The following is a 23,657-nucleotide window of genomic DNA, read 5'->3' as shown; positions in this document are numbered from 1 at the left end:
TCATTAGTCATGACTGAACTGGGCTGAACTGGGAAAAAAGGGAAAACAGGGAATATAATGTAATCTACCTCAAAGTAAACATACAAGCTTTGATGTGGTAGCTCATGGGAAATTCTTCATAGTATGTGCTGGCATGTGATTAACAGGTGGCTGGCTGTCCTCTGCTAAGAGTCATCTCCAAGAAAGGAGCATTAGGATAAAGGGGAAAAATATAGTCCACGATGAATCAGACTTGTGGTAATAGTGACTTAAGTGACATTCTGAAAATCAGATCCTCACACTCTGTTCAATCTGTTTTCAATAAGCAGTCACTGGGCACGAAGCAGCATAATGATTTCTACCTCTGTAGCACAAATCAGGCTGTTGCTATGGTCCAATTACCAGTAAGTTAATCTCCTAGTAATGGGGCTCACGGTGCTGCTTGGCAGACATGGCTGGGGAGGAATAGCTTACTTACTCATAATGACACAAAGTCTCTTAGGAACAAGGACTGTCTTTAGAAACTGAAACATTAGGAGGATGCACAAGTGTTTACTATTTTTGACATTTCAATTTTGAATCCCAAAGTTTTTTAGAGTTACAATTTTCCTAAGGGAGGAAAAAAAAAGGGCTTTCCAAAACGGCAACCCAAGGATTCATTCAGACATGACAAAAAGGTCCTGATCATATCATGATCTTTCTTACTAGAGTTCCATTTTCTGAATATACTTTATTTCTGTATGTCTCATGTTTGCCCAATTAAAATATGTAAAGTCATAGAGAATTTTTTTTAAACTTGGTTTATAAGATCAACACTTCTCTGTCTGTATTTGATGGACTATATAGCAAGCCAGGAGAAAAAAAGGGACACATTAAAATAATTGCATGTGATGGTCACACTGTTCTCAGGCAGCAGTTACTTCCTGCATAGTAAGTTATAAATCTGACTTTTACTCTTTAAAATGTCCATCACTCTATTAACTAAGCAAGTATGTGCCAATGGTTCTGGACCACCATCACACCCAGCCCCTTCTAACTGTGAAGCAACCTGTACTGAGTTGTAGAAATAAATTTTTAAAGGAGGGAAAAGAAAAAAGCGTGACTTATTGATACCAGCTCAGGACTTGTGGTCCAACATGAGATACAGATGGTCCAGGTTCAGTACACCAAAGGCTTTGATAAAGATGGGAGCATTGGGCCTCTTGGAGAAGAAAATGTCTACTAGGTCTCTACTCATAAGCACAGGTTAGCCACATGCAGGTGACAGAGGAAAGGCGTTCCAAGCAGAGAGTGGTAGTTTAAGCCAAGCCAGAGGGGTCAGGAGCTGCACAGCACAAGCATGGGATGGGTAAGTATTGGGATAGGAAATGTCAAGATGGAATGTAGGCAGAAGCTACACTCGTATATGACAGCATGTTAACCTGCGACATTTCAGGGAGGGCGGGTAATAGGGAACCAACGAAAGGTTTTAGACAGAAAGCTGTTAACCTCACCCTTAGGTCTCCTTAGGACCTCTGGTGGCATAGTGCCTATGGCATTTGACTGCTAACCAGGAGGCTGGTGGTTCAAACCCACCAGCTACTCCTCAGAAGGAAGACCGGGCAATCTATTTCCATAGAGATACTGCCTCAGAAATCCAAGGAGCAGTCACTACAAGTCAGAACCTACTCGAAGGCAGTTTGTTTGTTTTGGGGGGGCAGTTTTCCTTATACCCACTAGTCAAATAATTGTGACATTAAAAAACATGTATTCAGAATAATCACTTAGCCCATTCAACAGTTTATTTCTTACATCAGATTTTATTACACTCTGAAATACAAGCTACATTTTTACAAAATAGAAATTCCTTGTGTGAGTGGCATGAGTTAATTTTATTTTTGTAAAAGCTGGATATACTGATTTGTTTTATGGACATTTGTTTTATAAAAATGGCCACAATTTTTAAAAAGTTAACCGATTTATTAAGGAGGGAGGAGGAAACTGACACAAATCTGCATGCACAGATCATCCTAATATTCTATATCTCAAAATGAATGTGTAAATGAGAGTCAATGATGTAACCTTTAGCAAAAACACTTAATAGGCAGAGAGTTTCAGTGTTTACAAAGTGACAGTGACTCCTTTTAAAGGGCTTCTGCATACATGCATGCTTGTATTGGATATGCATATACAGGTGTGCTTCACTGTGAAAAAGCCCAATATAATAATATTGCAATCAAATTTACAAAACAGGTTAAGTTTGTGTTGACTGAATTACAAAAGGACTCACCACAGGTTTTATTTAAACTGCTTACATTCAGAAGTATTCAATTTACATGTAATTTTTAGGTACTTAACTATGTAAAGGTAAGTAGTGTATATATAATGAATACATTATGTATGTATAATCTAAACCTAGCAAATAGCTGACACTTATTTACTAAAGTGTTTGATTTACTGCACCTATTTCACATCTTAACAGATTTTAAATCAATTATATAGAAGTCAGTTTTCATTAGGATGTATGTTATCACAACAGAGTGATAAAAATCAGTAACGGGGCAGAAAATAAAGTATGCCCAGTAAAGTAAAACACTGAATTATTAAAAACCACTTGTTAAGCAACATACCCAACTAAGTTTCCTCTTTGAGTATGTTATATTCCTGTTCTCTGTGCCCACTCTGCTGCAAATATTCTCTCCATACCAGATTCCTAAGGGAAGCAGAACTCCAGAATGCGGCTTACATGGCTGTGAAAATGGTAACAACAATGAGATAGCTTGGAAGTAATAACATCTATACACTTTTTAAAACAGCATTTTATTTGCCAATTTGCTTGCAATTACCTTTTTTTTTTTTTTTACCATGAGTGCCACAATTTCCTGTCTTTCAGCCTTCCTTATAAGGTGTAGAGTATTTAATTGCTAAGAATTCTCTTTTCAACCGTCTCTATTCCTTTAACACTGGCTGTTGTTCATCTTTTTATAATGAATTTACTATATACCAACATGAAGAACTGTGATAAGCTAATCAAGCATGAACTTTCTCTCAGCAAGGCATATGCAGTTAAAGGGAATTAAAATGCCTATTCCTGCCTCTTCGTTACTAAGGTAACTAGGAAACTAAGTAAAAAAGATCTCCACAGGATGTATCCTAACACACATTCCACCTGACCTACTCAACCAGTACTGTAATTTTTAATATTTGCTTAGCACCTAAATGTAAGCAGACAGACATCTGAGAAGATTCCAGGTGCTAAAAAAGAAAAGCTGCCTTATGAATTAGTACTATGCCACGACTCTTCGTGAATACTGAGTATTCTAGAATTCTGTGCTCAAGCTTCCTAATATTTCAGCAGTGATAAACTAGCATTTTGCCCTATCCTGAATTTGTTTCACTTTGACTGAAACAGATTTTCATCATGTGTAGTGCCACACAATTACAAAGACTCAATGACTTTGTCATAATGACCCGAAGGTTTTACTGACAAAGGAACAAAATAATCACTGGGCATCTCTCCTTCTGCCTTTTTACTTCTATGCAAGAAAGAAAGAAATCCTTCAAAGGAGCAAACCCCCAAGCAGCTTTTTACTCTTATTTTCTAAAACTTAATGAAAATAAAGTATTATAGGTGATTAGTAACAACTTCACTTCTTTCTCATTTACTCCTTAAATTCAGTGTTTTATAATAATCCCTCAGGTCACCTGCTTCAGAATCTTAGTTCATTAAAAACTATCATTACTAGACTCTATCCCAAACCTACTGTCTCAGAATCTCAGGAGGGGAAACTGAAAAAGTCTGCATTTTAAAAAAGCATGCTTCCCAGGTGATGGTTACCCACATCACCATATCCCCTATGCATTATACACAGTATCTGCCCAATGCCATAATTTTAGTTGCCAAATATATTTGGCTACTGTCAAAATATGACTTTAAGATTGTTGTTGTTGTGTGCTATCTAGTAAGACCCAACTTACTGTGAATCTACGGAAGTAGATTGCCCAACCTTCCCTCCAAAGAGTGGCTGGTTGGTTTGAACCACCAGCCTTCTGGTTAGCAGTCGAGTGCCTTAGGCAATGCTACCAGAGCTCCTAACTCTAAAATGAGGGTAATTTAAATTTTAAGAGATTCAGATTCTGACACTGTCATTGTGTGAATTATATTGAAGAAATGCTATGAAGATACATCTGAGTGCTCTGGAAAACATAAAATGTACAACTAAAGGTTTGTACTAGTAGTACTTCAGATCCACTCCAGCTGTGAAATTCTGATTTTATTTCCATTTTGTCTCCTCATATGACAGGGGATGGAATGCAAATACATGTTTAAGAGAATAGGTATCAAAGCCACGTCTAGTCTTGGCAGCTGGCCCATATAAACATGCTCTGCTGATTTGATTTTAACAATTCTATTAAACATAAAATCCTCTACCATACTTATTCTCAAGTTCCTGTTCACAACCAGTGAGTCTATTTAATCCAATCTTGTTTCAGTTATCTATTTTGCTGTATTTATATTCCAGAACAAAAAACAGCTCTGCTAAACAAAGACCTTACTAAAATGTGCTATTACCTGCAATTTAATGTATAAGGAGGAAAGGGCAGAAATAAGACAAGTGCTCAGACTGAAGGCTTTTCATATACCCAGTAAGTCATATAGCATAACTCAAGTTAATTGACATCTGGGTATTCAGAGTATAACTCCATTTGCAATCCCTGTTAGGTTTATAAACTAAATTCCAATTTTCATTTCAAATGTTGCCAAGTGCTAACATTATTTCTAGTAATTCCCCTGGCTGAAAGCACAAGGGAAGAAAATTTTTTTTTTTTGCACTGATACAGCCCTACTTTAAAAAATGAAGTGTGGGACTTCCAGTTTAAACTGATAAATTTTCTTCACATGTATTTTCCCTATCCAAAACTCCAATAAAGTGACAGTAAGGAGTAAAATAATTATTACCCCTTAAGGACAAAAACTATGTAGGAGTTGGTACTGGATTCCTTAATAGCAACAAAATGCTGGGGGAACATTCTCTTCAACCTGAAATTCTACAGCCAGTCCAACTATCACTCAATATATATATACTCAGGTAGGAAAGTAAAAGAAAGACAATTTCACTCATGCAAGGACTCAAGTGTATATACATATACACCTACATGTTTCCTTTGGAAGCTACTGGAGGTTGATATGCTTTAACAAAATGAAAATATACACCAATAATGTTAAGAAACAGGAAAATGGGAAGGCAAGCCTATTAAATGATCAGTCTAGATTGATAGAGAGACTAGAGGGCTGATGCTGAGACCTCAGGGGGTGGAAAATAAGAGGATAAAAATTTTGAGATATTGCCTCTGTTGATGCTTCTCACTATAAGCCTTTTACACTATATAATTACATGATTATATTGTAGGATTAAAAAAAATTTTTTTAAGATCATGACAACTGATAAAATATTGACAGCATTAAGAACAACAGGATTTTGTATTCACTGGGCCAAGACCTAGCCTATGGTACCATCATCTGGGTGTCCCATTACCCCCTCAGTCTTTTTACTACTCAAACCCTCGTTCACTGCCTATCCTTCTCACTATTCCTCACCCACATCCAGCTCACTCCTCCTTGGGGCCTTCACATAGCTGTCCCTTCTGGTTGTTATATATCTGTATGGTCATACCTTCACTTTCTTCAACTCTTATTCAAATAAAACTTGCTTGGTGAGTTCTTCTTGGCCTCCTATCTCAAATTTCAATTACCTTTCATCTCTTTCTCTAATTTATTTCTCCTCCTTAGTACTCAATATTATCAAACATATATTTTGCTCCATTTCCCCAACCTACAAGCTAAGCTCCAAGAAGGCAGAGAATTTTGTTTTGTTCGCCGCTATAGCCCTGACACCTGGAGAAATGCCTGATATATATGTGGCACTCAATATTTGTTGAATAAATTTAGAGGTGTATAATAAACACTGTATTTGCCTTTACCTATATTATCCTACTATCTGTATTAAAATGAACACAAACAAAAAAAAGAGGTTTCTGACATCAAAGACCTCAAGGGTGCCAATACTGTTTAAAAACTATACAACTCTTACTGCAGAGAGCCATATAGTTTTAGTACCTCAAAATTCTTGAGTTCCCAAAAAACACATATTAATGAGAAGTTCAAATTTTTGCCTCTAGAAGTTGGTAGGCTTCTAAATGAAATGGCTTGACTCATTCCTAGTTCTCATCTCTCCATACCCCGTATTCCTATTACAAAGCCTGGCTTTATAAGGCTCTCACCTCCTTTACTCCTCTTACCCCATGCTCTCTGAGCTCTAATTTTCTTTAAAAAGATGACTAATCCTGAGGAAGAGAAAGACATAGGTGTGTAGGAAGTACAGACAACAAAGATGAACCCTTTTGCACATATAGTACAGCGTTGTCAGTGAAGGCAAACACGGGTATATGGGTGGATAGATGGGTGGACAGGCTGAACTATTAGGTATGTCTATCAAGTGGGGAGTGTACCCAAGAACATGTATAGGGCTGGCAGACAATGGTCCTATAATTTTATGTGTATGATCTGAATTCCCAGGTGTATAGTGGAGCTGAAAAGGGGCAAGGTTGTAGTCACTGCCTGGTCACAGCCAGCTACCCAGAGGGACTGAGTAGTTGAACCTGTGGGCTCGGGACCATAGTCTCAGAGGACATCAAGCTCAATTGGCACAACATACTACACAAAACATTGTTCCACCTCCTACTGTGGCGAGTAGCGACTGGGATCTTAAAAGCTTGCAAACTGCCATCCAGATGCAATGATAGGTCGCTCCTTGTCCAGAGCCACGAAGAATGAAGAACATCAAAAAGTCATGGAAACAATTAGTCCTAGTGACTGGTACCCATCCAATCTGCAGCCTATACGACTAGGAGACCAGAAGAACTAGATGGGCCTGGCTACTACTGTCAACCACTTGGAAGAGGATCTATGTTGGAGATCCTGGATAGACAGGGAGAACAATGTAGAACAAAACTCAAAATCATTTGGAAAAAAATAAAGAAAAAGGGGGGGGGGGGGCCCAGGTTTGCTGGCCCGATAGAGACTAGTGGAACCACTGAGACTATGGCCCCTAGCTACCCTTCAGGTCTGGAAATTGAATACACACCTGTGGCTTCCAGCCAAACAATAGACAGGCATGTGAGTTGAACATTTACCTGAGGTAGCTATACTCCTTGGAGAGAAAAAGCATGGGAGAAAAAGGGGCTGCTTGTGCACAGGGAGACAGCTCAGGGGGCAGGAGTGTATGGAAGGATGGACACTGGAAAGAGGTAACTAGCAGGAGGAGGTGGGAGGGGAGATGTTGCATTGTGGTAAATTGTGGTCCATGTCATGGGACAAAGTGTGTGTGAGCTGCTCTATGGAAAGTGCATTTGCTCTGTAAATTTTCACCGAAATCACAATAAAAAGAAAAAAAAAAAGATGACTCATCTAGTAAGTAAACATAAACATCAGTCCTTCCTTAAACACACACATTATAGTTTTATAGCAATAGCATACTATTAGATCTTAAAACAATCAGGAAAATTAAAAAAGGAATCTCAAAATCAGCAAAACCAAAAAAATACCTGTATATCACATTACTTTTTGATTAGTTATGTAACTGCTATCCCTGTTCAGCAATGTAAGTAACTAAGAAGAAATTAGGTTTAGCCCACATGGCCATATCTTAAACATCTACTTCAGAAATACTGTTTGTTCTATATACACTGATGGAATATCTACATTGATCAACTTCAAGGGCATGATATAAAAATAACAATGTGAACTTTCAATTAAATTTGGGGTAAAGTAGCATTTCAAATACTTGAGAAACTATGTGAAAGGCACTGTGATCTGCATCTAAAATCCAAAGCTAAGTGAATCACATCATAACTGATCAAGACACATGAGATACAGTAGACACAGCTGGAACTAACTAAAGTAAAACTGGTGAGAAATGCCATAATAGAGGCATGAACAAGGCACCACATCATAACAAGAGCAGCAATGGTTCCTGAAGAAGGCAAGGAATGAGTATTCTCATTCTAATTAGAAGATCTGAAGAATGAAGAAAATATGTTCATTCCATGCAGAGATAAGACCAAAAGCAAATGCCTCCATCCACTCATCTATCTAACCACATTCTAAGAGTCTATTCTTTGTTAGTTTAAAAAATAAAAAACAAACTCACTGTCATCAAGCTTATTCCTACTCATAGCTACTCCCACTGGCTTTCCAAGGCTGTAAATCTTTACAGAAGCAGATTGCCTCATCTTTCTTCCATGGAGCAGCTGGTGGGCTCAAATCACCAATCTTTTGATTAGCAGCCAAATGCCTTAACCACTACACCACTGCAGTAGGTACACATACATGAAGATCAAAAAGCCACCCTTACGGCCCTTCAAGAGGTTCAGGCATATGGGAGACAAAATGAGTCAATTGTAATGTGGTGACATGATAAAGACAGACTAACACTCTCAAACATGCTCATGAGATACTGTGATTTTGGAATCTCAAAGAATCTGATGGGTGTATCAAACATCAGCAACTCATCCCAACTGAACAACACCCTCAATACAAATCAAAACTACTTGTTTGCATTATCATCTTTCATGAGATGCAAGTGGTTGGTATTCTAATAGGCTTTCCTACATAGAAAATGAGGATAACATTCTGATCTTTAGGGATATACCTTCCTAGCCCATGTACAAGAACAAATAAACAGTTCTTCCAACTTATACATTCTCTGCTTCATTTTCAGACAGTTGATATAGTGATAAAAATCATTCACACCCAATTCACTCACCTGGAGAGGGAGTAACAATGGTTAAAAGCATGAACTCTAGTGTCTGGCAGGCCTAGGTTCAAATCTCAGCTCCATCACTTAACAGTTGAGTGAATGTGTACACATAAGTTAACACTTTTCTGATCTTTAAACTGGATGCTTTCACTGCTTCACAGGGCTGCTATAAATGAGGTAATGTACAACTCAGTAATTCCTGGCCCATAGAAAATGCCAGTACAGAGCAGAGACCACTCTTACTACCTTAATGGGTAAAGAATGTGTATAATTTTATCTGATTCTGGGAGCAAGTTTACTAAGGTAGGAAAAGAGGTTAAGAGATAAATTAATTTCAGAAGCAAATCATAACAATGTCCCTAAACAGTAACATTTATGAATAAACCAGTATCTCTAATTTGCCCACAAGTTCCCAGTTCCAAAATAAAATCTCAATTGAACCCACACCTGTGGTTTCCAGCCAAACAAAATACAGGCATATGAGTTAAACATTTACCTCAAGTAGATACACTCCTTGGAGAGAACAATCATGGGAGAAAGAAGGGCTGCTTATGCACAGGGAGACAGCTCAGGGGGCAGGAGTATATGGAGGGATGGACACTGCGAAGAGGTAACTATGGGGAGGAAGTGGGAGGGGAGCTGTTGCATTGTGGTAAACTGTGGTCAATGACATGAGACAAAGTATAGGTGAACTGCTATATGGAAAGTGAATTTGCTCTGTAAATCTTCACCCAAATCACATTAAAAAAAAATAAAATAAAATCTCTTGGTATGTGTAAAATGACTTTATAATAAAAAATGAACAGATGGAGACAATGGAAACCAGATCAATACTGATGATTTCTCATATTTCAAACTACCTATGACCCTTCCTAATATCACATGCAAGTAAGATATTACTGAAGATAATTCAGAAACGTTTGCAGCAGTATATTGACAGAGAACTTCCAGAGGTTCAAGCCGGATTCAGAAGAGGACGTGGAACAAGGGATATCATAGCTGTTGTCAGATGGATCTTGGCTCAAGGCAAAGAATACCAGAAAGAGGTTTACTTGTGTTTTATTGACTATGCAAAGGCATTTGATTGTGTGGATCATGACAAATTATGGATAACATTGAGAAGAATGGGAATCCCTGAGCACTTGATTGTACTCATGAGGAATCTGTACCTTGACCAGGAGGCTGTCATTCGAAGAACAAGGGGACACTACATGGTTTAAAATCAAGAAGGGAGTGCGTCAGGGTTGTATTCCTTCTCCACACTTATTCAATCTATATGCTGAGCAAATAATCCGAGAAGCTGGACTATATGAAGAAAAACGTGGTATCAGGATTGGAGGAAGAATCATTAACAACCTGAGATATGCAGACGATACAACTTTGCTTGCTGAAAGTGAGGATGACTTAAGGCACCTACTGACGAAGGTTGAAGAATACAGTCTGCAGTATGGATTACATCTCAACATAAAGAAAACAAAAATCCTCACAACTGGACCAATGAGCAGCATCACAATCAATGGAGAGAAGATTGAGGTTGTCAAGGAATTCACATTGCTTGGTTCTACAATCGATGCCAACGGAAGCAGCAGTCAGGACATTAGATGACGTGTAGCATTGGGAAAGTCAACTGCAAAGGAACTGTTTCAAGTGCTGAGGAGCAAGGATATCTCCTTGAGGACTAAGGTGCGCCTAACACAAGCCATGATATTTCCAATCACCTTGTATGCATGTGAGAGCTGGACAATGAATAGGGAAGACCGAAGAAGAGTTGATGCTTTTGAGTTGTGGTGCTGGCAAAGAATGCTGAAAGTACCATGGACTGCTAAAAGAACTAACAGATCTGTCCTGGAGGAAGTGCAGCCAGAATGCTCCTTGGAAGCAAGAATGGCCAGACTTCGTCTCACCTATTTTGGTCATGTTGTAAGAAGGGATCATTCCCTGGAGAAGGATGTCATGCTTGGTAGGGTGGAGGGTCGACGAAAGAGGGGGAGGCCTTCAACGAGATGGATTGATACAGTGGCTGCGATGATGGGCTCGAGTATAGCAGGGATTGTGGGGCTGGTGCGGGATCGGGCAGTGTTTCGTTCTGCTGTGCATGGGGTCGCTATGAGTCGGAAACGACTCGACGGCACTTAACAACAACAACAACAATGACCCTTCCTTGCATAGAAACCAGTATTTTGTTCTTTTAACTTGTATTACCTCCCTTCCCTGGTTCTTCTAAGACATATATAATTAAAATCCATGGTCTCATGTGGCTATAGTAGCAGGAATGAGTATGGGTACATGTCTTTAAAATTGGTTACAAAGGAATCACTCTGATAAGAAAAAGACAACAAAACACTCCAGCAAACAAAAAAATTACCATCTAGAAATTTTCTTCCAATTTTTATAACTGTTAGTAACAGCCACAAGTCAGTGAGAGCTGCACACTTATCTGGATGAGGAAAATCCCAATGGAAGTAAGGTATATTACTAGGCTGATCAGAAGGTAAATGAATATGCAATTCTGCTCGGGTCAGTGACATACCTCAGAGAGCAATGATCTAATCTGATTAAGTAGGGAACTGGAGAAGATTAAAAGGAAGCCAATGGAAAAGGACAGCTGAAAAATATTTAAGTATGAACTAAATTAAAATGCTACCTAAATGACTTATAATAGCATACTGATACACCATTTTAAATGTATATCTGAAATTTATCTAGAAAAATTTTATAGACAGTCCAATTATTTTCCCTTGTTCTAAACAGTTAGCCTGCCAGATGTGAAGTTTTTCCCAAGACTCAGGGAGACAATGACAAAACAGTACTTGTTAGTTAGAAACCAACTATAAATAGGCATAGAGAATACAACAAATAAAATTATCAAAATTGGCCTTGATATTACAGATTTGTGGTAGCCAATCTAAAGTGATTACTACACAGCAGAGTTCAAAAAGGGTAGTCCCGTTCAAGATTTTTTGAGGACAAAGAATTATGGATTAGAAAGAAGGCAGGCAGGTATCAGGGACAAATGATTACAGAAATCAGGAGAAGAGATGACAACTCTAAGAACAAGGAAAATAAAAAGCATCCCAGAACTGATGAACCTTAAAAAAACTAGTAAGAAATACAAATAGAAATAAAATGTCCATTCTGAAGAACCAAAGCTTGAGAATGGAAAAGGGAGTCTAGAATGAAAGTGACTCCTATTAATTGCTAAAAGTAGAGAATATGGATAGAATTAAGAGGCTCTTAACTGGAATGAATTGATTATCATTAATTTCATTATCTAGAATGATGAAAGAGGAGCAGTACTTTAGAGTGGTACTTGAGGGCAGCAGTCTAACCTATTTCTCCAGATTCCCTTCTTGACCCACAAATATAATGTATTTAGATCGGATGCATTTTATAATATTTTTTAGTCATATATATTAGGAATCAATTTGGCCTAGCAAAATCCTGAATGCTATAGCACTAAAGCAAACCTAGCCAACAGATAAGCACAGTCTAAAAAATGTATCCTTTGAATACATACTACAAACAAAAGTACTTCTACAATCTTTTAAAAAAAAGAAAAGAAATTCTATTATAATAGTGCCACAAAAAAAAAAAAAAAAAAAAGAAAGAATTGTTCTTAAGTGGAAAAAATGTTTATTTAGGACCATGGACTTTAAAAAAATACCCTGAGACTCAACAGATTATTTTATAGAAAAAGGCACTGAGACAAAGAAAGGCTGAACCCGTCACAGATTCTGAAGCTGGACAGAGGCAGGAACTTGCTAGAGCTGGGATTCTTGTCTTGCCTCCTTCCCCCTTAGTACCAACAGTACTGACAAAATTTAACATACAGAACACAAAATTCACTATGTTGTTTCTATAAGGAGCAAATTCTTGAAATTCTTCCAAGCAAAAATTTATTTTTGCCGCCTTCAATGTTCAACAATTAAAAAAAAAAAAAAAAGTGGCTTGGGGCTAGCTCCAAACAAACAGGAGGACAAGTGAATACTCCTGTATGCTTTAGCAAGTTTTAACAATAGGTTTGTACAAGACCTAGCATTATCTACTTGCACTTTCCCTATGAACTCCCCTACACCTCATATTAAACAAATAGAAGGGGCTGAATTCCAACCCTTTCAGAGGCTGACATCATGGCCAGTTTACCTCCCATTCACTTTACCCTTAGCTCTATAGAGTAGCAGCTCACCACAAAAATATTAGTGACATCTAACTAAGACCAACCTCTTTGTTATGGTTGAAGAACAAGCAAAATCATGGTCAGAAAACAAAGTCAGAACTGCGAGTCATCTTGCCTGTACCTTGTAAGCGCTTAGACTGTAAAGATTTTAATCATATAGCACATTTCCTTCTGCTCTCAAAACTATATTTATAACCAGAGTTCAGCATTCACCTGTTTCTTAATTCCTTCCTGAATGTTAATTTTCACTCTGCTAGAATATAAGCTCTTTAGAAGTTAATGACCATGTCTTTTAGTTTTTGTATTTCCATCATATCTATTTATTCTAGGTACAGAGTAGATACTAAATATATACATATTAATCTAATATCACAGCAGCTACCCAAAACCATTGAAACCAAAGTAATCATGGGGATATGAGAACAGAAATTTTCTAATAAAGAAGAGAAAATATATATATACACGAAAGAACACCAGTGCTATAATTTCAGGAATCCTGCTGTGGTAAAAGCAGCAAGAAGTGGAGTTGGGCTCTTCCTAGGTCCTTCCCTGTGCCAGCTTCACAGATTATCCTTCAGTATAATTGAATCTGCCAAGTGTTAAACTCAAGTGTCTGTGTTTTATATAGGAATCTGGAAGGTAAGGACCAAAATCTCAGTGCAATTATAAATACTTCCAATTAAAAGAACCAAATGGGAATATCACGTGATCAGTAATTTCTCAAAAGTTCCCATTAAAAACTTAAGAAAAAGGTATAAACCAAACTTCTTCATAGAAAAATTGTATTTACAACTCCATTCAAAAGCACTTTTAAAAGGAAACATAATGTAACAATGAGATTGAAAAAATCTTAAGCTCACCCAGAGTTGCTAGGTCCAATAAATTATTAACAGAATACTGCATCAAAAATAAGGCAATAACTTGACATATCCTATTAAAGATTTCTCCACTCCCGTAACTACACAGAAATTATCTAGCAGCAAATGAGACTTCATTTAGTTTTAGCATATCTGAAAACCTTAAGGACAGAAGTGATAAAATGTGATTTTCATTCTTCATTAGACACTTAGAACACCTGAAGGAAAGTAATTTCTAAAGCACAAAGAGGTAAAGAGGTATAATCTTTCAAAAAGATATTCAGTGTTCAAAATTCAAGAATGCAATGTCTATGCATAATGGATAGTAGGTGAACATACACAATGTAGTGATAACAAATTCATTTATTTAGTACTTTTTCCATTCCATATCATCAGGAGGATTGATTTCAACTTTCCTTTTACCCACATCAGACCAATTGGTACTTAAAACTGTGCCACCCGATTCCATCTGCAATAAAGAATAAAAATAGATTAATTCTTGGACCACATAATCAAAACACGTATTTTTCTAAAAATTTTCTAAACATAGATTCCCAAATATAAGCTGTGTTTTTCAATATACACTGAATGCAATATTTTTATTTAATCTTAGGCTTACCAAAGAGGCTTAACATGTTCTACAATATCAGAAAAGGACATTAAGTGAAGTTTGGCAGGAGCAGCATGTTCACATACACTAACATAACAATAACTATTATCCCCTCAGCCAAAAGGCATAAGGTATATGTGGGAAAACCACCTTCAAATGAAAAGGAAATTGGCTCCCAAAGAAAATGTTATAATCTCTTTTGCTAAAGGCAAAAGCAAAGAATTTTTAAAAAAAAAAGCAAAAGATAGCAATTGGCTAGAATTAAGAGCCTCTTCTTAATATTCCCTCTATGCTAAACATCATGTGCATTTACATTGAGATTTAATTTTTTAAACTGAGGTGCATATACACAGGTACAAAGTCACAGTGTCCCTGTGAAGCACTGGCTATCAACTTACCATCTACTGAACAGACTACATGTAAATGCTACTAGCATATTCATAAATACATAAAAAAAATATAACTGCATTTTTTTTTATTTTAACACAGTAAAAACTGACTTGGATCACAGCAAAGAGCAGAGTAAATTATTAAAATATAAACACTGAAAAATAATCAGTTGTGTTAACAGCAAACATATAAAGTTACATACTCTACAATTACACGGAAACTTCTCTAGAACACCAAGTTCTCAGCCAAGGTCCCCTACATGGGTCCTTTTGCACAGGACCCTCTTCTCCAACCCAGTTCTCTGTATGTGACAAATCTGTTTAATAGACTACCCCTAAGGGGACCCTTCAGTTATACAAGTAAAAGAATGGATTTCATTTATAATCTGATTATCTTCACTACTGACACTTAACACTTCCCTTTCTTACTTAAGGACTGCAATGCAATTTAGCATTCTTTTGCACATGTTGCTCTTTTTGTCCCAATTAGACTAGGAGATCATGAAGTACAGAGTCTGTTTTATTTCTTTTGTATTTCTACAAGGGCAGAGCAAGCCCCTGGTATGTTACACACCAATGCTGTCAAACAGATGGCTTGTTTTACTACTGTTCAGGCATATCTCATTTTATTGAGCTTCACAGACACGGTGTTTTTGTTATTCAACAAACTGAAGGCTCATGGCAACCCTGTGTCAACCAAGTCTATTGTGTCAATGCCATTTTTCGAACAGCATGTGCTCACTTAGTGTCTCTGTGTTACGTTTTGGTAATTCTCAACAATATTTCAAACTTTTTTATAATGATATTGCATGCTTAACAGACTGCAGCATAATGTAAACATAAATTTTATATGCATTGGGAAACAAAAAAATTCTCGTGTGACTAGTTTTGTTGCGATATTCACTTTACTGCAGTGGTCTGGAACCAAACTCATAGTATCTCCAAGGTATGTTTGTATATGGTTTATTTACAAAGAGCAAAGTAGCAGCTTTATAAAAATGGCTGTAGTCTCTGTAAGCCACCTTTGAAATTTATATACTAAGTGTCTAGCATCCCTTAAAAAAGTCAATAATGAGATTGACACACCTATACGGGAAAATGGAGTTAGGTATACTTTTCCCTATTCCACCCATGAAGTACAAGTAAAAAGCCTAGACAACACAATTAACAAACATAAAAAGAAACTGAAAGGTTAAGGGAAGAAAACAGACTAGCTAGGGGCATCAGGACCCAAGGAACAAACATGGTGGTGAATTCCCCAGGTTTTCTTTTGCCTCATCTACCCCAGACTTGAAGCTAAAGAAACCAGAAACCTGGAGATGCCAAGGTGCACAAACAGAAAGAGTCATAATAAAAGCCTGCTCTCCCAAGACAAACGAACAAAAGAGAGATACTTTAGGAAGACAGAGAGCTTATACAATAACCATTCTACTCCAGCTAACACCACAGAAAAAAACTGTGGCCCCTCTCCCAGTCATGCTACCAAAGGTGAAGCCTAGACTTTCACCCTTGCAAGGATGCAATGAGTCCTCACTGCAGTTGTCAATGGAAACCACATGGGGTTCTGTTACCATCAGTAACAGAAAGTCTACTCTCAACAGAGAGGTGTCAATATAGGCCAAAGGGAAACCTGGACATCTATCTCTACCTGGCAATAAGACAACTATCTGCAAGAACACTATCCGAGAAAGCCAGCTAAAACAAAGTTTAAATGACATAGTACAAAAATGTCCAAGTTTTTATTGAAAATCACTCATCATACAAAGAACAAAAACTCTAAATTAAATTTAAAAAAAGTGTGTATTTAATTTTGCATGGGAGGCATCTATAATCCAATAGATCCAACACCAAAATGACAGATGTTTAAACTACATGATAAAGATCTTAAAGCAACCAAGGTGAAAATCCTTCAGTAAGAAATTATGAACTTTCTTGAAACAAATGAAAAAATAGAAAGCCTCAGTAAATCAGAAAATCTCACCAAAGAAATAGACACAAAGAAGAAACAAATGACTGTTTCACAACTGAGGGAAAAAAAAAAAAAAAAAAAGAAGTAATAGCTCAGAGGATGGGCTCAACAGCAGAATGGAGGGAACAGAGAAAAGAATCAATGAGCTGAAAACAGAAGAATAAAAACTACCCAATCTGAATGACATGGAAAAACAGACTGAAAAAATAAATAAATAAACAGAGCTTCATGGATCTGTGACTTTAAAAGGCATTTGTGTCATAAGAGTCTCAGAAGGAGAGAAAAAAGAAGGCAGGCTTGAAGAGTACTCAAAGAAGTAACAGTGGAAAACATCCACAAATATAGCAACAGACATAAACTTACAGATACAAGAAGCTGAGAGAATCTCAACCAGGATCACCTCAAAAACATCCATGCTAAGACAAAGAATGTCTCAACAGCAGACTTACCCTAAAGTAAGTTTTCTAAAGAAAAAGGAAATAATAAAAATAAGAAACTTTATAAAATCAGGAAGGAAGGAAAAACCAAGTAAATAAAAAATATGAGTAAATACAATAGGCTTGCTTTCTTGAGTTTTCTAAATTTGCTGGTTGAAGCAAAAATTGTAACACCATCTGATATGGTTTAAAATATATGTAGAGAAAACGTTCGAGACAATTATATTATAAACAACAACAAAAAAAACAAACTCACTGCCATCAAGTCAATTCTGACTGCTAGCGTGACCCCCACTGGTCATCTTTCTTCTGCTGGGCAGCTGGTGGGATCAAACCACCAACTTTTCAGTTAGCAAAATGCCTTAACCACTACACCACCAGAGCTCCTTTATATTTATTATAAACAAAGAAGAGTAAAAGGATATAAAGGGAAGCAAGGTTTCTACATTACTTGCCTTAGTTAAATAATACCACCAGCAGATTGTGAGACATTATGTTCGCTATATAGGAAATATAAGAAAGCAACCAAAAAAAAAGCTATACTAAGAATGAACTCAAAAACACTTGGTAAAAGAATGATGTCACAGAAAATCATGGAATTGGAAGATATGTCAGGGGTCAATCCCTCTACTAAAACCACTATTAAACTGAAAGAAACTATCAAAATAAACTATTATAGAACTCTGGACCCAGATCAGACACTTACGGCAACCAGGGCAATGGCTGGGGAAGGCAAAAGCTGCTGAAATTTGGTACGAGAACAGCACCCTGAAACAGCTACTATCCTTTACTCCTCGGCCCCACTGTGGCTGTAGAGACCATGACCCACATTCCTGTAGTGGCTGGCTAGTGCCAGAGTGGAGACTAATGTCCACTTCAAAATTTTGGGGTTACGAATTTTGGTTCATCTGAGGGACCAGCAGAGATGTTTGTCTTTGTTTCAGCTCTCTCAGGTTACACTTGCTTTCTTGGCATAAGCTATTAAAAGAGTAAGAGACATACACCTTTTTTTTTTTTAATACTGATCCAAACATTGAAGAAAATCTGTCAGGGAGATCACAAAGATAATGGAACAGAGACTTTAGTGACCATACACAACAAGGAAAATACAGACTTTGCAAAAATGGTCTGGAAAAAAAAAATCAACGAATATAACTGCAGCTCTCAACAAGCCAAAATCAGCAATCCCTGAGAGAGGAAAATGTGATTTCGAGAGTTAACACATAATTATACATAAACAATCAATTCTTAAAAAATAAAATAATAATCACAAAGCATACAGATAAACAAGAATCTGTGACCCATTCATAGAAAAAAAAGAACTTGACAGAAATTATCTCTGACAAAGCTCAGACATCAGAATCATAAAAGATGTTAACTGTCTTAAATATGCTCAATGAACTAAAGGAAGGCATAGAAAGAGAACTAAATGAAACCAAGAAAACAATGTATAAGCAAATAGGAAATATTAATAAAGAGATAGAAATTATAAAAAGGAACCAAATAGAGATTCTGGAGATGAAGTACAATAGGTGAAATGAAAAATTCACTATAGGTTCTATGGCAGATGTGAGGAGGTGAAATAAAGAATCAGCAAACTTGGAAATAAGGCAACTGAAATCAAATCACGCAGTCTTAGGAGCAAAAAGAAAAGAAAAAAAAAAGGAAGAAAAATAAACAGCATTCAAGAGACTATCAGGACATCATTAACCACACCACCAACATGCATACCATGGGAATCCCAGAAAAAGAAAGAATATTTATAGAAATAATAGTCAAAAGCTTCCCAAATTTAATGAAAAATATGAATCTACACATTCAAAAACCACAACAAACTCCAAGCAGGACAAGCTCAAAGAGGTCCACATCATGACACAAAGAGTAAGAGAGAATCTGGAATGTAGCATGAGAGAACTTAATCATTACATGCAAATAACTGTCAAGAAGATTAAGTGCCCACAACTCCTCAGAAACTATGGAGGACAGAAGGCAGTGAAATTACATATTTACAGTGCTGAACGAAAAACCTGTCAACCAAGAATTCTGTATCAGAAAAAATTGTCCTTAAAAACAAGATAATCGAAAGCTAAGAATTTCATCACCACTTTATTTTTGACAAGTGTCAAGTCCATTCAAGGTGGAAAGAAAATTCTCTCCAGCAAATAGTTTTGGAGACAATTGGTTATCCATGTGCGAAGAATGCAGTTCGACCCCAACCTCACATGTTGTTGTTGTTGTTAGGTGCTGTCAAGTGGTCTCCGACTCACAGTGAACCTATGTACAACAGAACAAAACACTGCCTGGTCCTGTGCCAGCTCCACAATCCCTGCTATACTGAGCAAATCGTTGCAGCCACTGTGTCAATCCATCTTGTTGAGGGCCTTCTCCTTTTTCACTGACCCTCCACTTCATCCTTCTCCAGGGAATGGTCCCTTCTGACAACATGACCAAAGTAGGTCAGACAAAGTCTGGCCATTCTCACTTTCAAGGAGCATTCCGGCTGCACTTCTTCCAGGACAGATTTGTTTGTTCTTTCAGAGTCCATGGTACTTTCAGCAATATTTTCCAACACCACAACTCAAAAGTATCAACACTTCTTCGGTCTTCCTTACTCACTGTCCAGCTCTTACATGCATATGAGGCAACTGAAAATACTATGGCTTGGATCAGGCCCACCTTGGTCTTCAAGAAGACATCTTTGCTTTTCAGCACTTGAAGGACTTCTTTTACAACAGATCTGCCCAATAAATTATGTCACCTGATGTCTGACTGCTGCTTCCATTGATGTTGATTGTAGAACCAAGCAAAATGCAGTCTTTGACAACTTCAATCTCTTCTCAATTTATCATGATGCTGCTTATAAGTCCTGTTGTGAGGATTTTTGTTGTCTCAACACTGAGGTGCAATCCATACTGCAGACTGCACTCTTCAATCTTCATCAGTAAGTGCTTCAAGTCATCCTTACTTTCAGCAAGCAAAGTTGTGTTGTTGGCATATTGCAGGTTGTTAATGAGTCTTCCTCCAATCCAATCCTGATGCCATGTTCATTATATAGTCCTGCTTCTCAGATTATTTACTCAGCATACAGATTGAATAAGTATTGTGAAAGGACACAACCCTGACACACTCCCTTCCTCCCAGTATCCCCTTGTTCTGTTTGAACGACAGCCTCCTGGTTTATGTGCAGGTTCCTCATAAGTACAATTAAGTGTTCTGGAATTCCCATCCTCATCAATGTTATCCATAATTTGCTATAAACCACACAATCAACTATGCTTTTGCACAGTCAATAAAACACAAATAAACATTTTTCTGGTTTTCTTTCTTTCAGCCAAGATCCATCTGACATCAGCAATGATATCCCTTGTTCCATGTTCTCCTCTGAATCCAGCTTGCATTTCTGGAAGTTCTCAGTCAATACATTGCTATACCCATTTCTGAATTACTTCAGCAAGAGTTTACTTGCATGTGGTATTAATGATATTGTTCGATAATTTCCACATTCTGTGGGATCACCATTTTTTGTAATGGGTACAAATATGGATCTCTTCCAGTCAACTGGCCAGGTAGCTGTCTTCCAAATCTCTTGGCATAGCCAAGTGAGTGTCTCCAGCATGGCATCTGTTTGATGAAACACCTCAACGGGTATTCCATCAATTCCTGGATCCTTGTTTTTTGTCAATTCCTTCAGTGCAACTTCAACTTTTTCTTTCAATACCATTAGTTCTTGATCATATGGCACTTCCTAAAATGGAGCTCTGGTAGCATAGTGGCTAAAGCACTTGACTGCTAACCAGAAGGCTGGTGGTTCAAACCCACCAGCCACTCCTCGGAAGGAAGGTTGGGCAATCCTACTTCCGTAGTGATACTGCCTTGGAAACCCAAGGAGGGGTCGCTTTGAGTCGGGGACGACTCGACGGCACATAACAACAACAACAAAATGGATGAACATCGACCACCTCTTTTTGGTATAGTGACTATGTGTATTCCTTCTATCCTCTTTTGATGTTTCCTGCATTATTCAATATTTTGTCCATAGCATCTTTCGATATTACAACTCGAGGCTTAAATTTTCTCTTCAGTTCTTTCAGCTTGAGAAATGCCCAGAGTGTTCTTCACTTTTGGTTTTCTAACTCCAGGTCTTTGCACATTTCATTGTAATAACTGGCTTTGTCTTCTCAAGCTGTTCTTCTAAATCTTTTGCTCAGCTCTTTTATCTGGTCATTTCTTCCATTTGCTTTAGCTACTCTCCGTTCAAGGGCAAGTTTCAGAGTCTCTTCTGACATTCATTTTGGTCTTTTCTTCCTTTCTTGTCTTTTTAATGACCTTTTTGCTTTCTTCATGGATGATGTTCTTGATGTCATCAAACAGCTCCTCTGGTTTTTGGTCACTGGTGTTCAGTGCATCAAATCTACTCTTTAGATGGTCTCTAAATTCAGGAAGGATATAATCAAGGTCATGTTTTGGCTCTCATGGACTTGTTTTAATTCTCTTCAGTTTGTGTTGTTGAAAAAAGGTATTTGCTATGAATAAGTCATTGGTCTTACAAAATTCTATCATGCGATCTCCAGCATCATTTCTATCAACCAAGGCCATATTTTCCAACTACTGGTGATTCTTCTTTGTTTCTGACTTTTGTATTCCAATCACCAGCAGTGTAAATTAACACATCTTGATTGCATGTTCAGTCAATTCAGACTTCAGAAGTTAGTAAAAATTTTCAATTTCCTCATCTTTGGCTTTGGTGGTTGGTGCATAAATTTGAATAATAGTACTAGCTGGTCGTCCCTGTAGACATATAGATATTATCCTGTCACTGACAGCACCATATTTCAGAATAGATCTTGATGAACTATGACCATTCCTCTTCAATCTGTCATTCCTGACATAATAGATCATATGGTTGTCTAATTCAAAATGGCCAAAACCAGACTATTTCAGCTCACTAATGCCTAGAATACTGATCTTTATGCATTCCATTTCATTTTTGACAACTTCTAATTTTCCTAGATTCATACTTTGCACATTCCATGTTCCAATTCTTAATGGATGTTTGCAGCTGTTTCTTCTCATTTTGAGTTATGCCACATCAGCAAATGGAGGTCCTGAAAGCTTTACTCTATCCACATCACCAGGGTCACCTGTACTCTGAGGAGGTAGCTCTTCCCCAGTCATATCCTGAGTGCCATCAAACCTGAGGGGCTCCTCTTCCAGCACTATATCAGACAATGTTTCAGAGGTATTCATAAACTTTTCCAGTATTTTTCAGACAGTGTTTCATTATTATTTAAAAGGTTTTCACTGGCCAATTCTTTGAGAAGTAGATGGCCTCTTACTTCTTCTAAGCTACCTCACATATAAAAATTAATTCAAAATGACCTTATGTAAGAACTAAAACCATAAAAGCCTTAGAAAAAAACGTAGGAGTAAATCTTCAGAACTTTGTATTTGGCAATGGATCCTAAGATATGACAGCACAAGCTTCTTCAAAATAAAAACTTGTACATCACAATGTATTTTCAAGAAAGAGAAAGAACAACTTACAGAATGGGAGAAAAATTTGCAAATCTGACAAGATTTAATATCTAGAATGTACAAAGAATTCCAGAAGACCTTGCGGCACAGTGGTTAAACATTAGGCTGTTAACCAAAAGGTCAGTGGCTTAAACACAACAGCTACTTCGCAGGAGAAAGATGTGGCAGTCTGCTTCCATAAAGATCACAGCCTTGGAAAACCCTATGGGGCAGTTCTACTCTGTCCTATGGGGTCTCTATGAGTCAGAGAGGTTATAAAGAATATCTACAACTCAATAACAAAAATATAAAGAACTCAATAAAAAAATGGGCCAATCATTTGAATAGACCCACTACCCATGTCAATAAAACCCACTACCACTGAGCTGATTATGACTCACCATGATGCACACAACAGTAGAAATGCTCCAGCGTTTCCAAGGCTGTACTCCTTATGGAAGGAAGCAGACTGCCACATCTTTCTCCTGGAGCAGCTGGTGGATTTGAACCATTGACCTTTTGGTTAGCAGCTGAACCCTTAACTGTTGTGCCCCCAGGGCTCCATTTTTCCAACAACAATCCATATATATAATATAAACAGCCAGCAAGCACTTGAAGAGATCATCATCATTAGTCTTTTGGGAAATGCAAATCAAAAACACAGTAAGATACCACTTCAGCCCCATTAGGATGGCTATCATTTGGAAAACAAAATATTGGCAAAGATGCAATAAAACTGGAACCCTCATCCACTGCTGGGGGGAAAACAAAATGGTATAGGTCACTGTGGAAAAAGCTACGTGGCTCCTAAAAAAAATTAAACATAGAATTAAGATATGATCCAGCAATTCTACTCCTAAGTATATACTCAAAAACAGTCAAAGTAGCAAATATTGTTTTTACATACACACACACACACACACACAC

General features: G+C 37.4%; 1 protein-coding gene across 1 annotated transcript in view; it reads right to left on the bottom strand.

The window, feature by feature from the left end:
• Positions 1–14,178: 14,178 nt before the first annotated feature.
• Positions 14,179–23,657, bottom strand: part of SUGT1 (SGT1 homolog, MIS12 kinetochore complex assembly cochaperone) — a 68,977-nt gene continuing 59,498 nt past the window's right edge. The window contains 1 exon segment of the mRNA XM_007948187.1: positions 14,179–14,280. Coding sequence (XP_007946378.1) covers positions 14,179–14,280 — 102 coding nt within the window.

The sequence above is a fragment of the Orycteropus afer genome, unplaced genomic scaffold (genome assembly GCF_000298275.1).
Source record: "Orycteropus afer afer isolate SDZICR_OR568_19922 unplaced genomic scaffold, OryAfe1.0 scaffold00207, whole genome shotgun sequence".
Classification (NCBI taxonomy): Eukaryota; Metazoa; Chordata; class Mammalia; order Tubulidentata; family Orycteropodidae; genus Orycteropus; species Orycteropus afer.
This window is presented reverse-complemented; position numbering and strand designations above follow the sequence as displayed.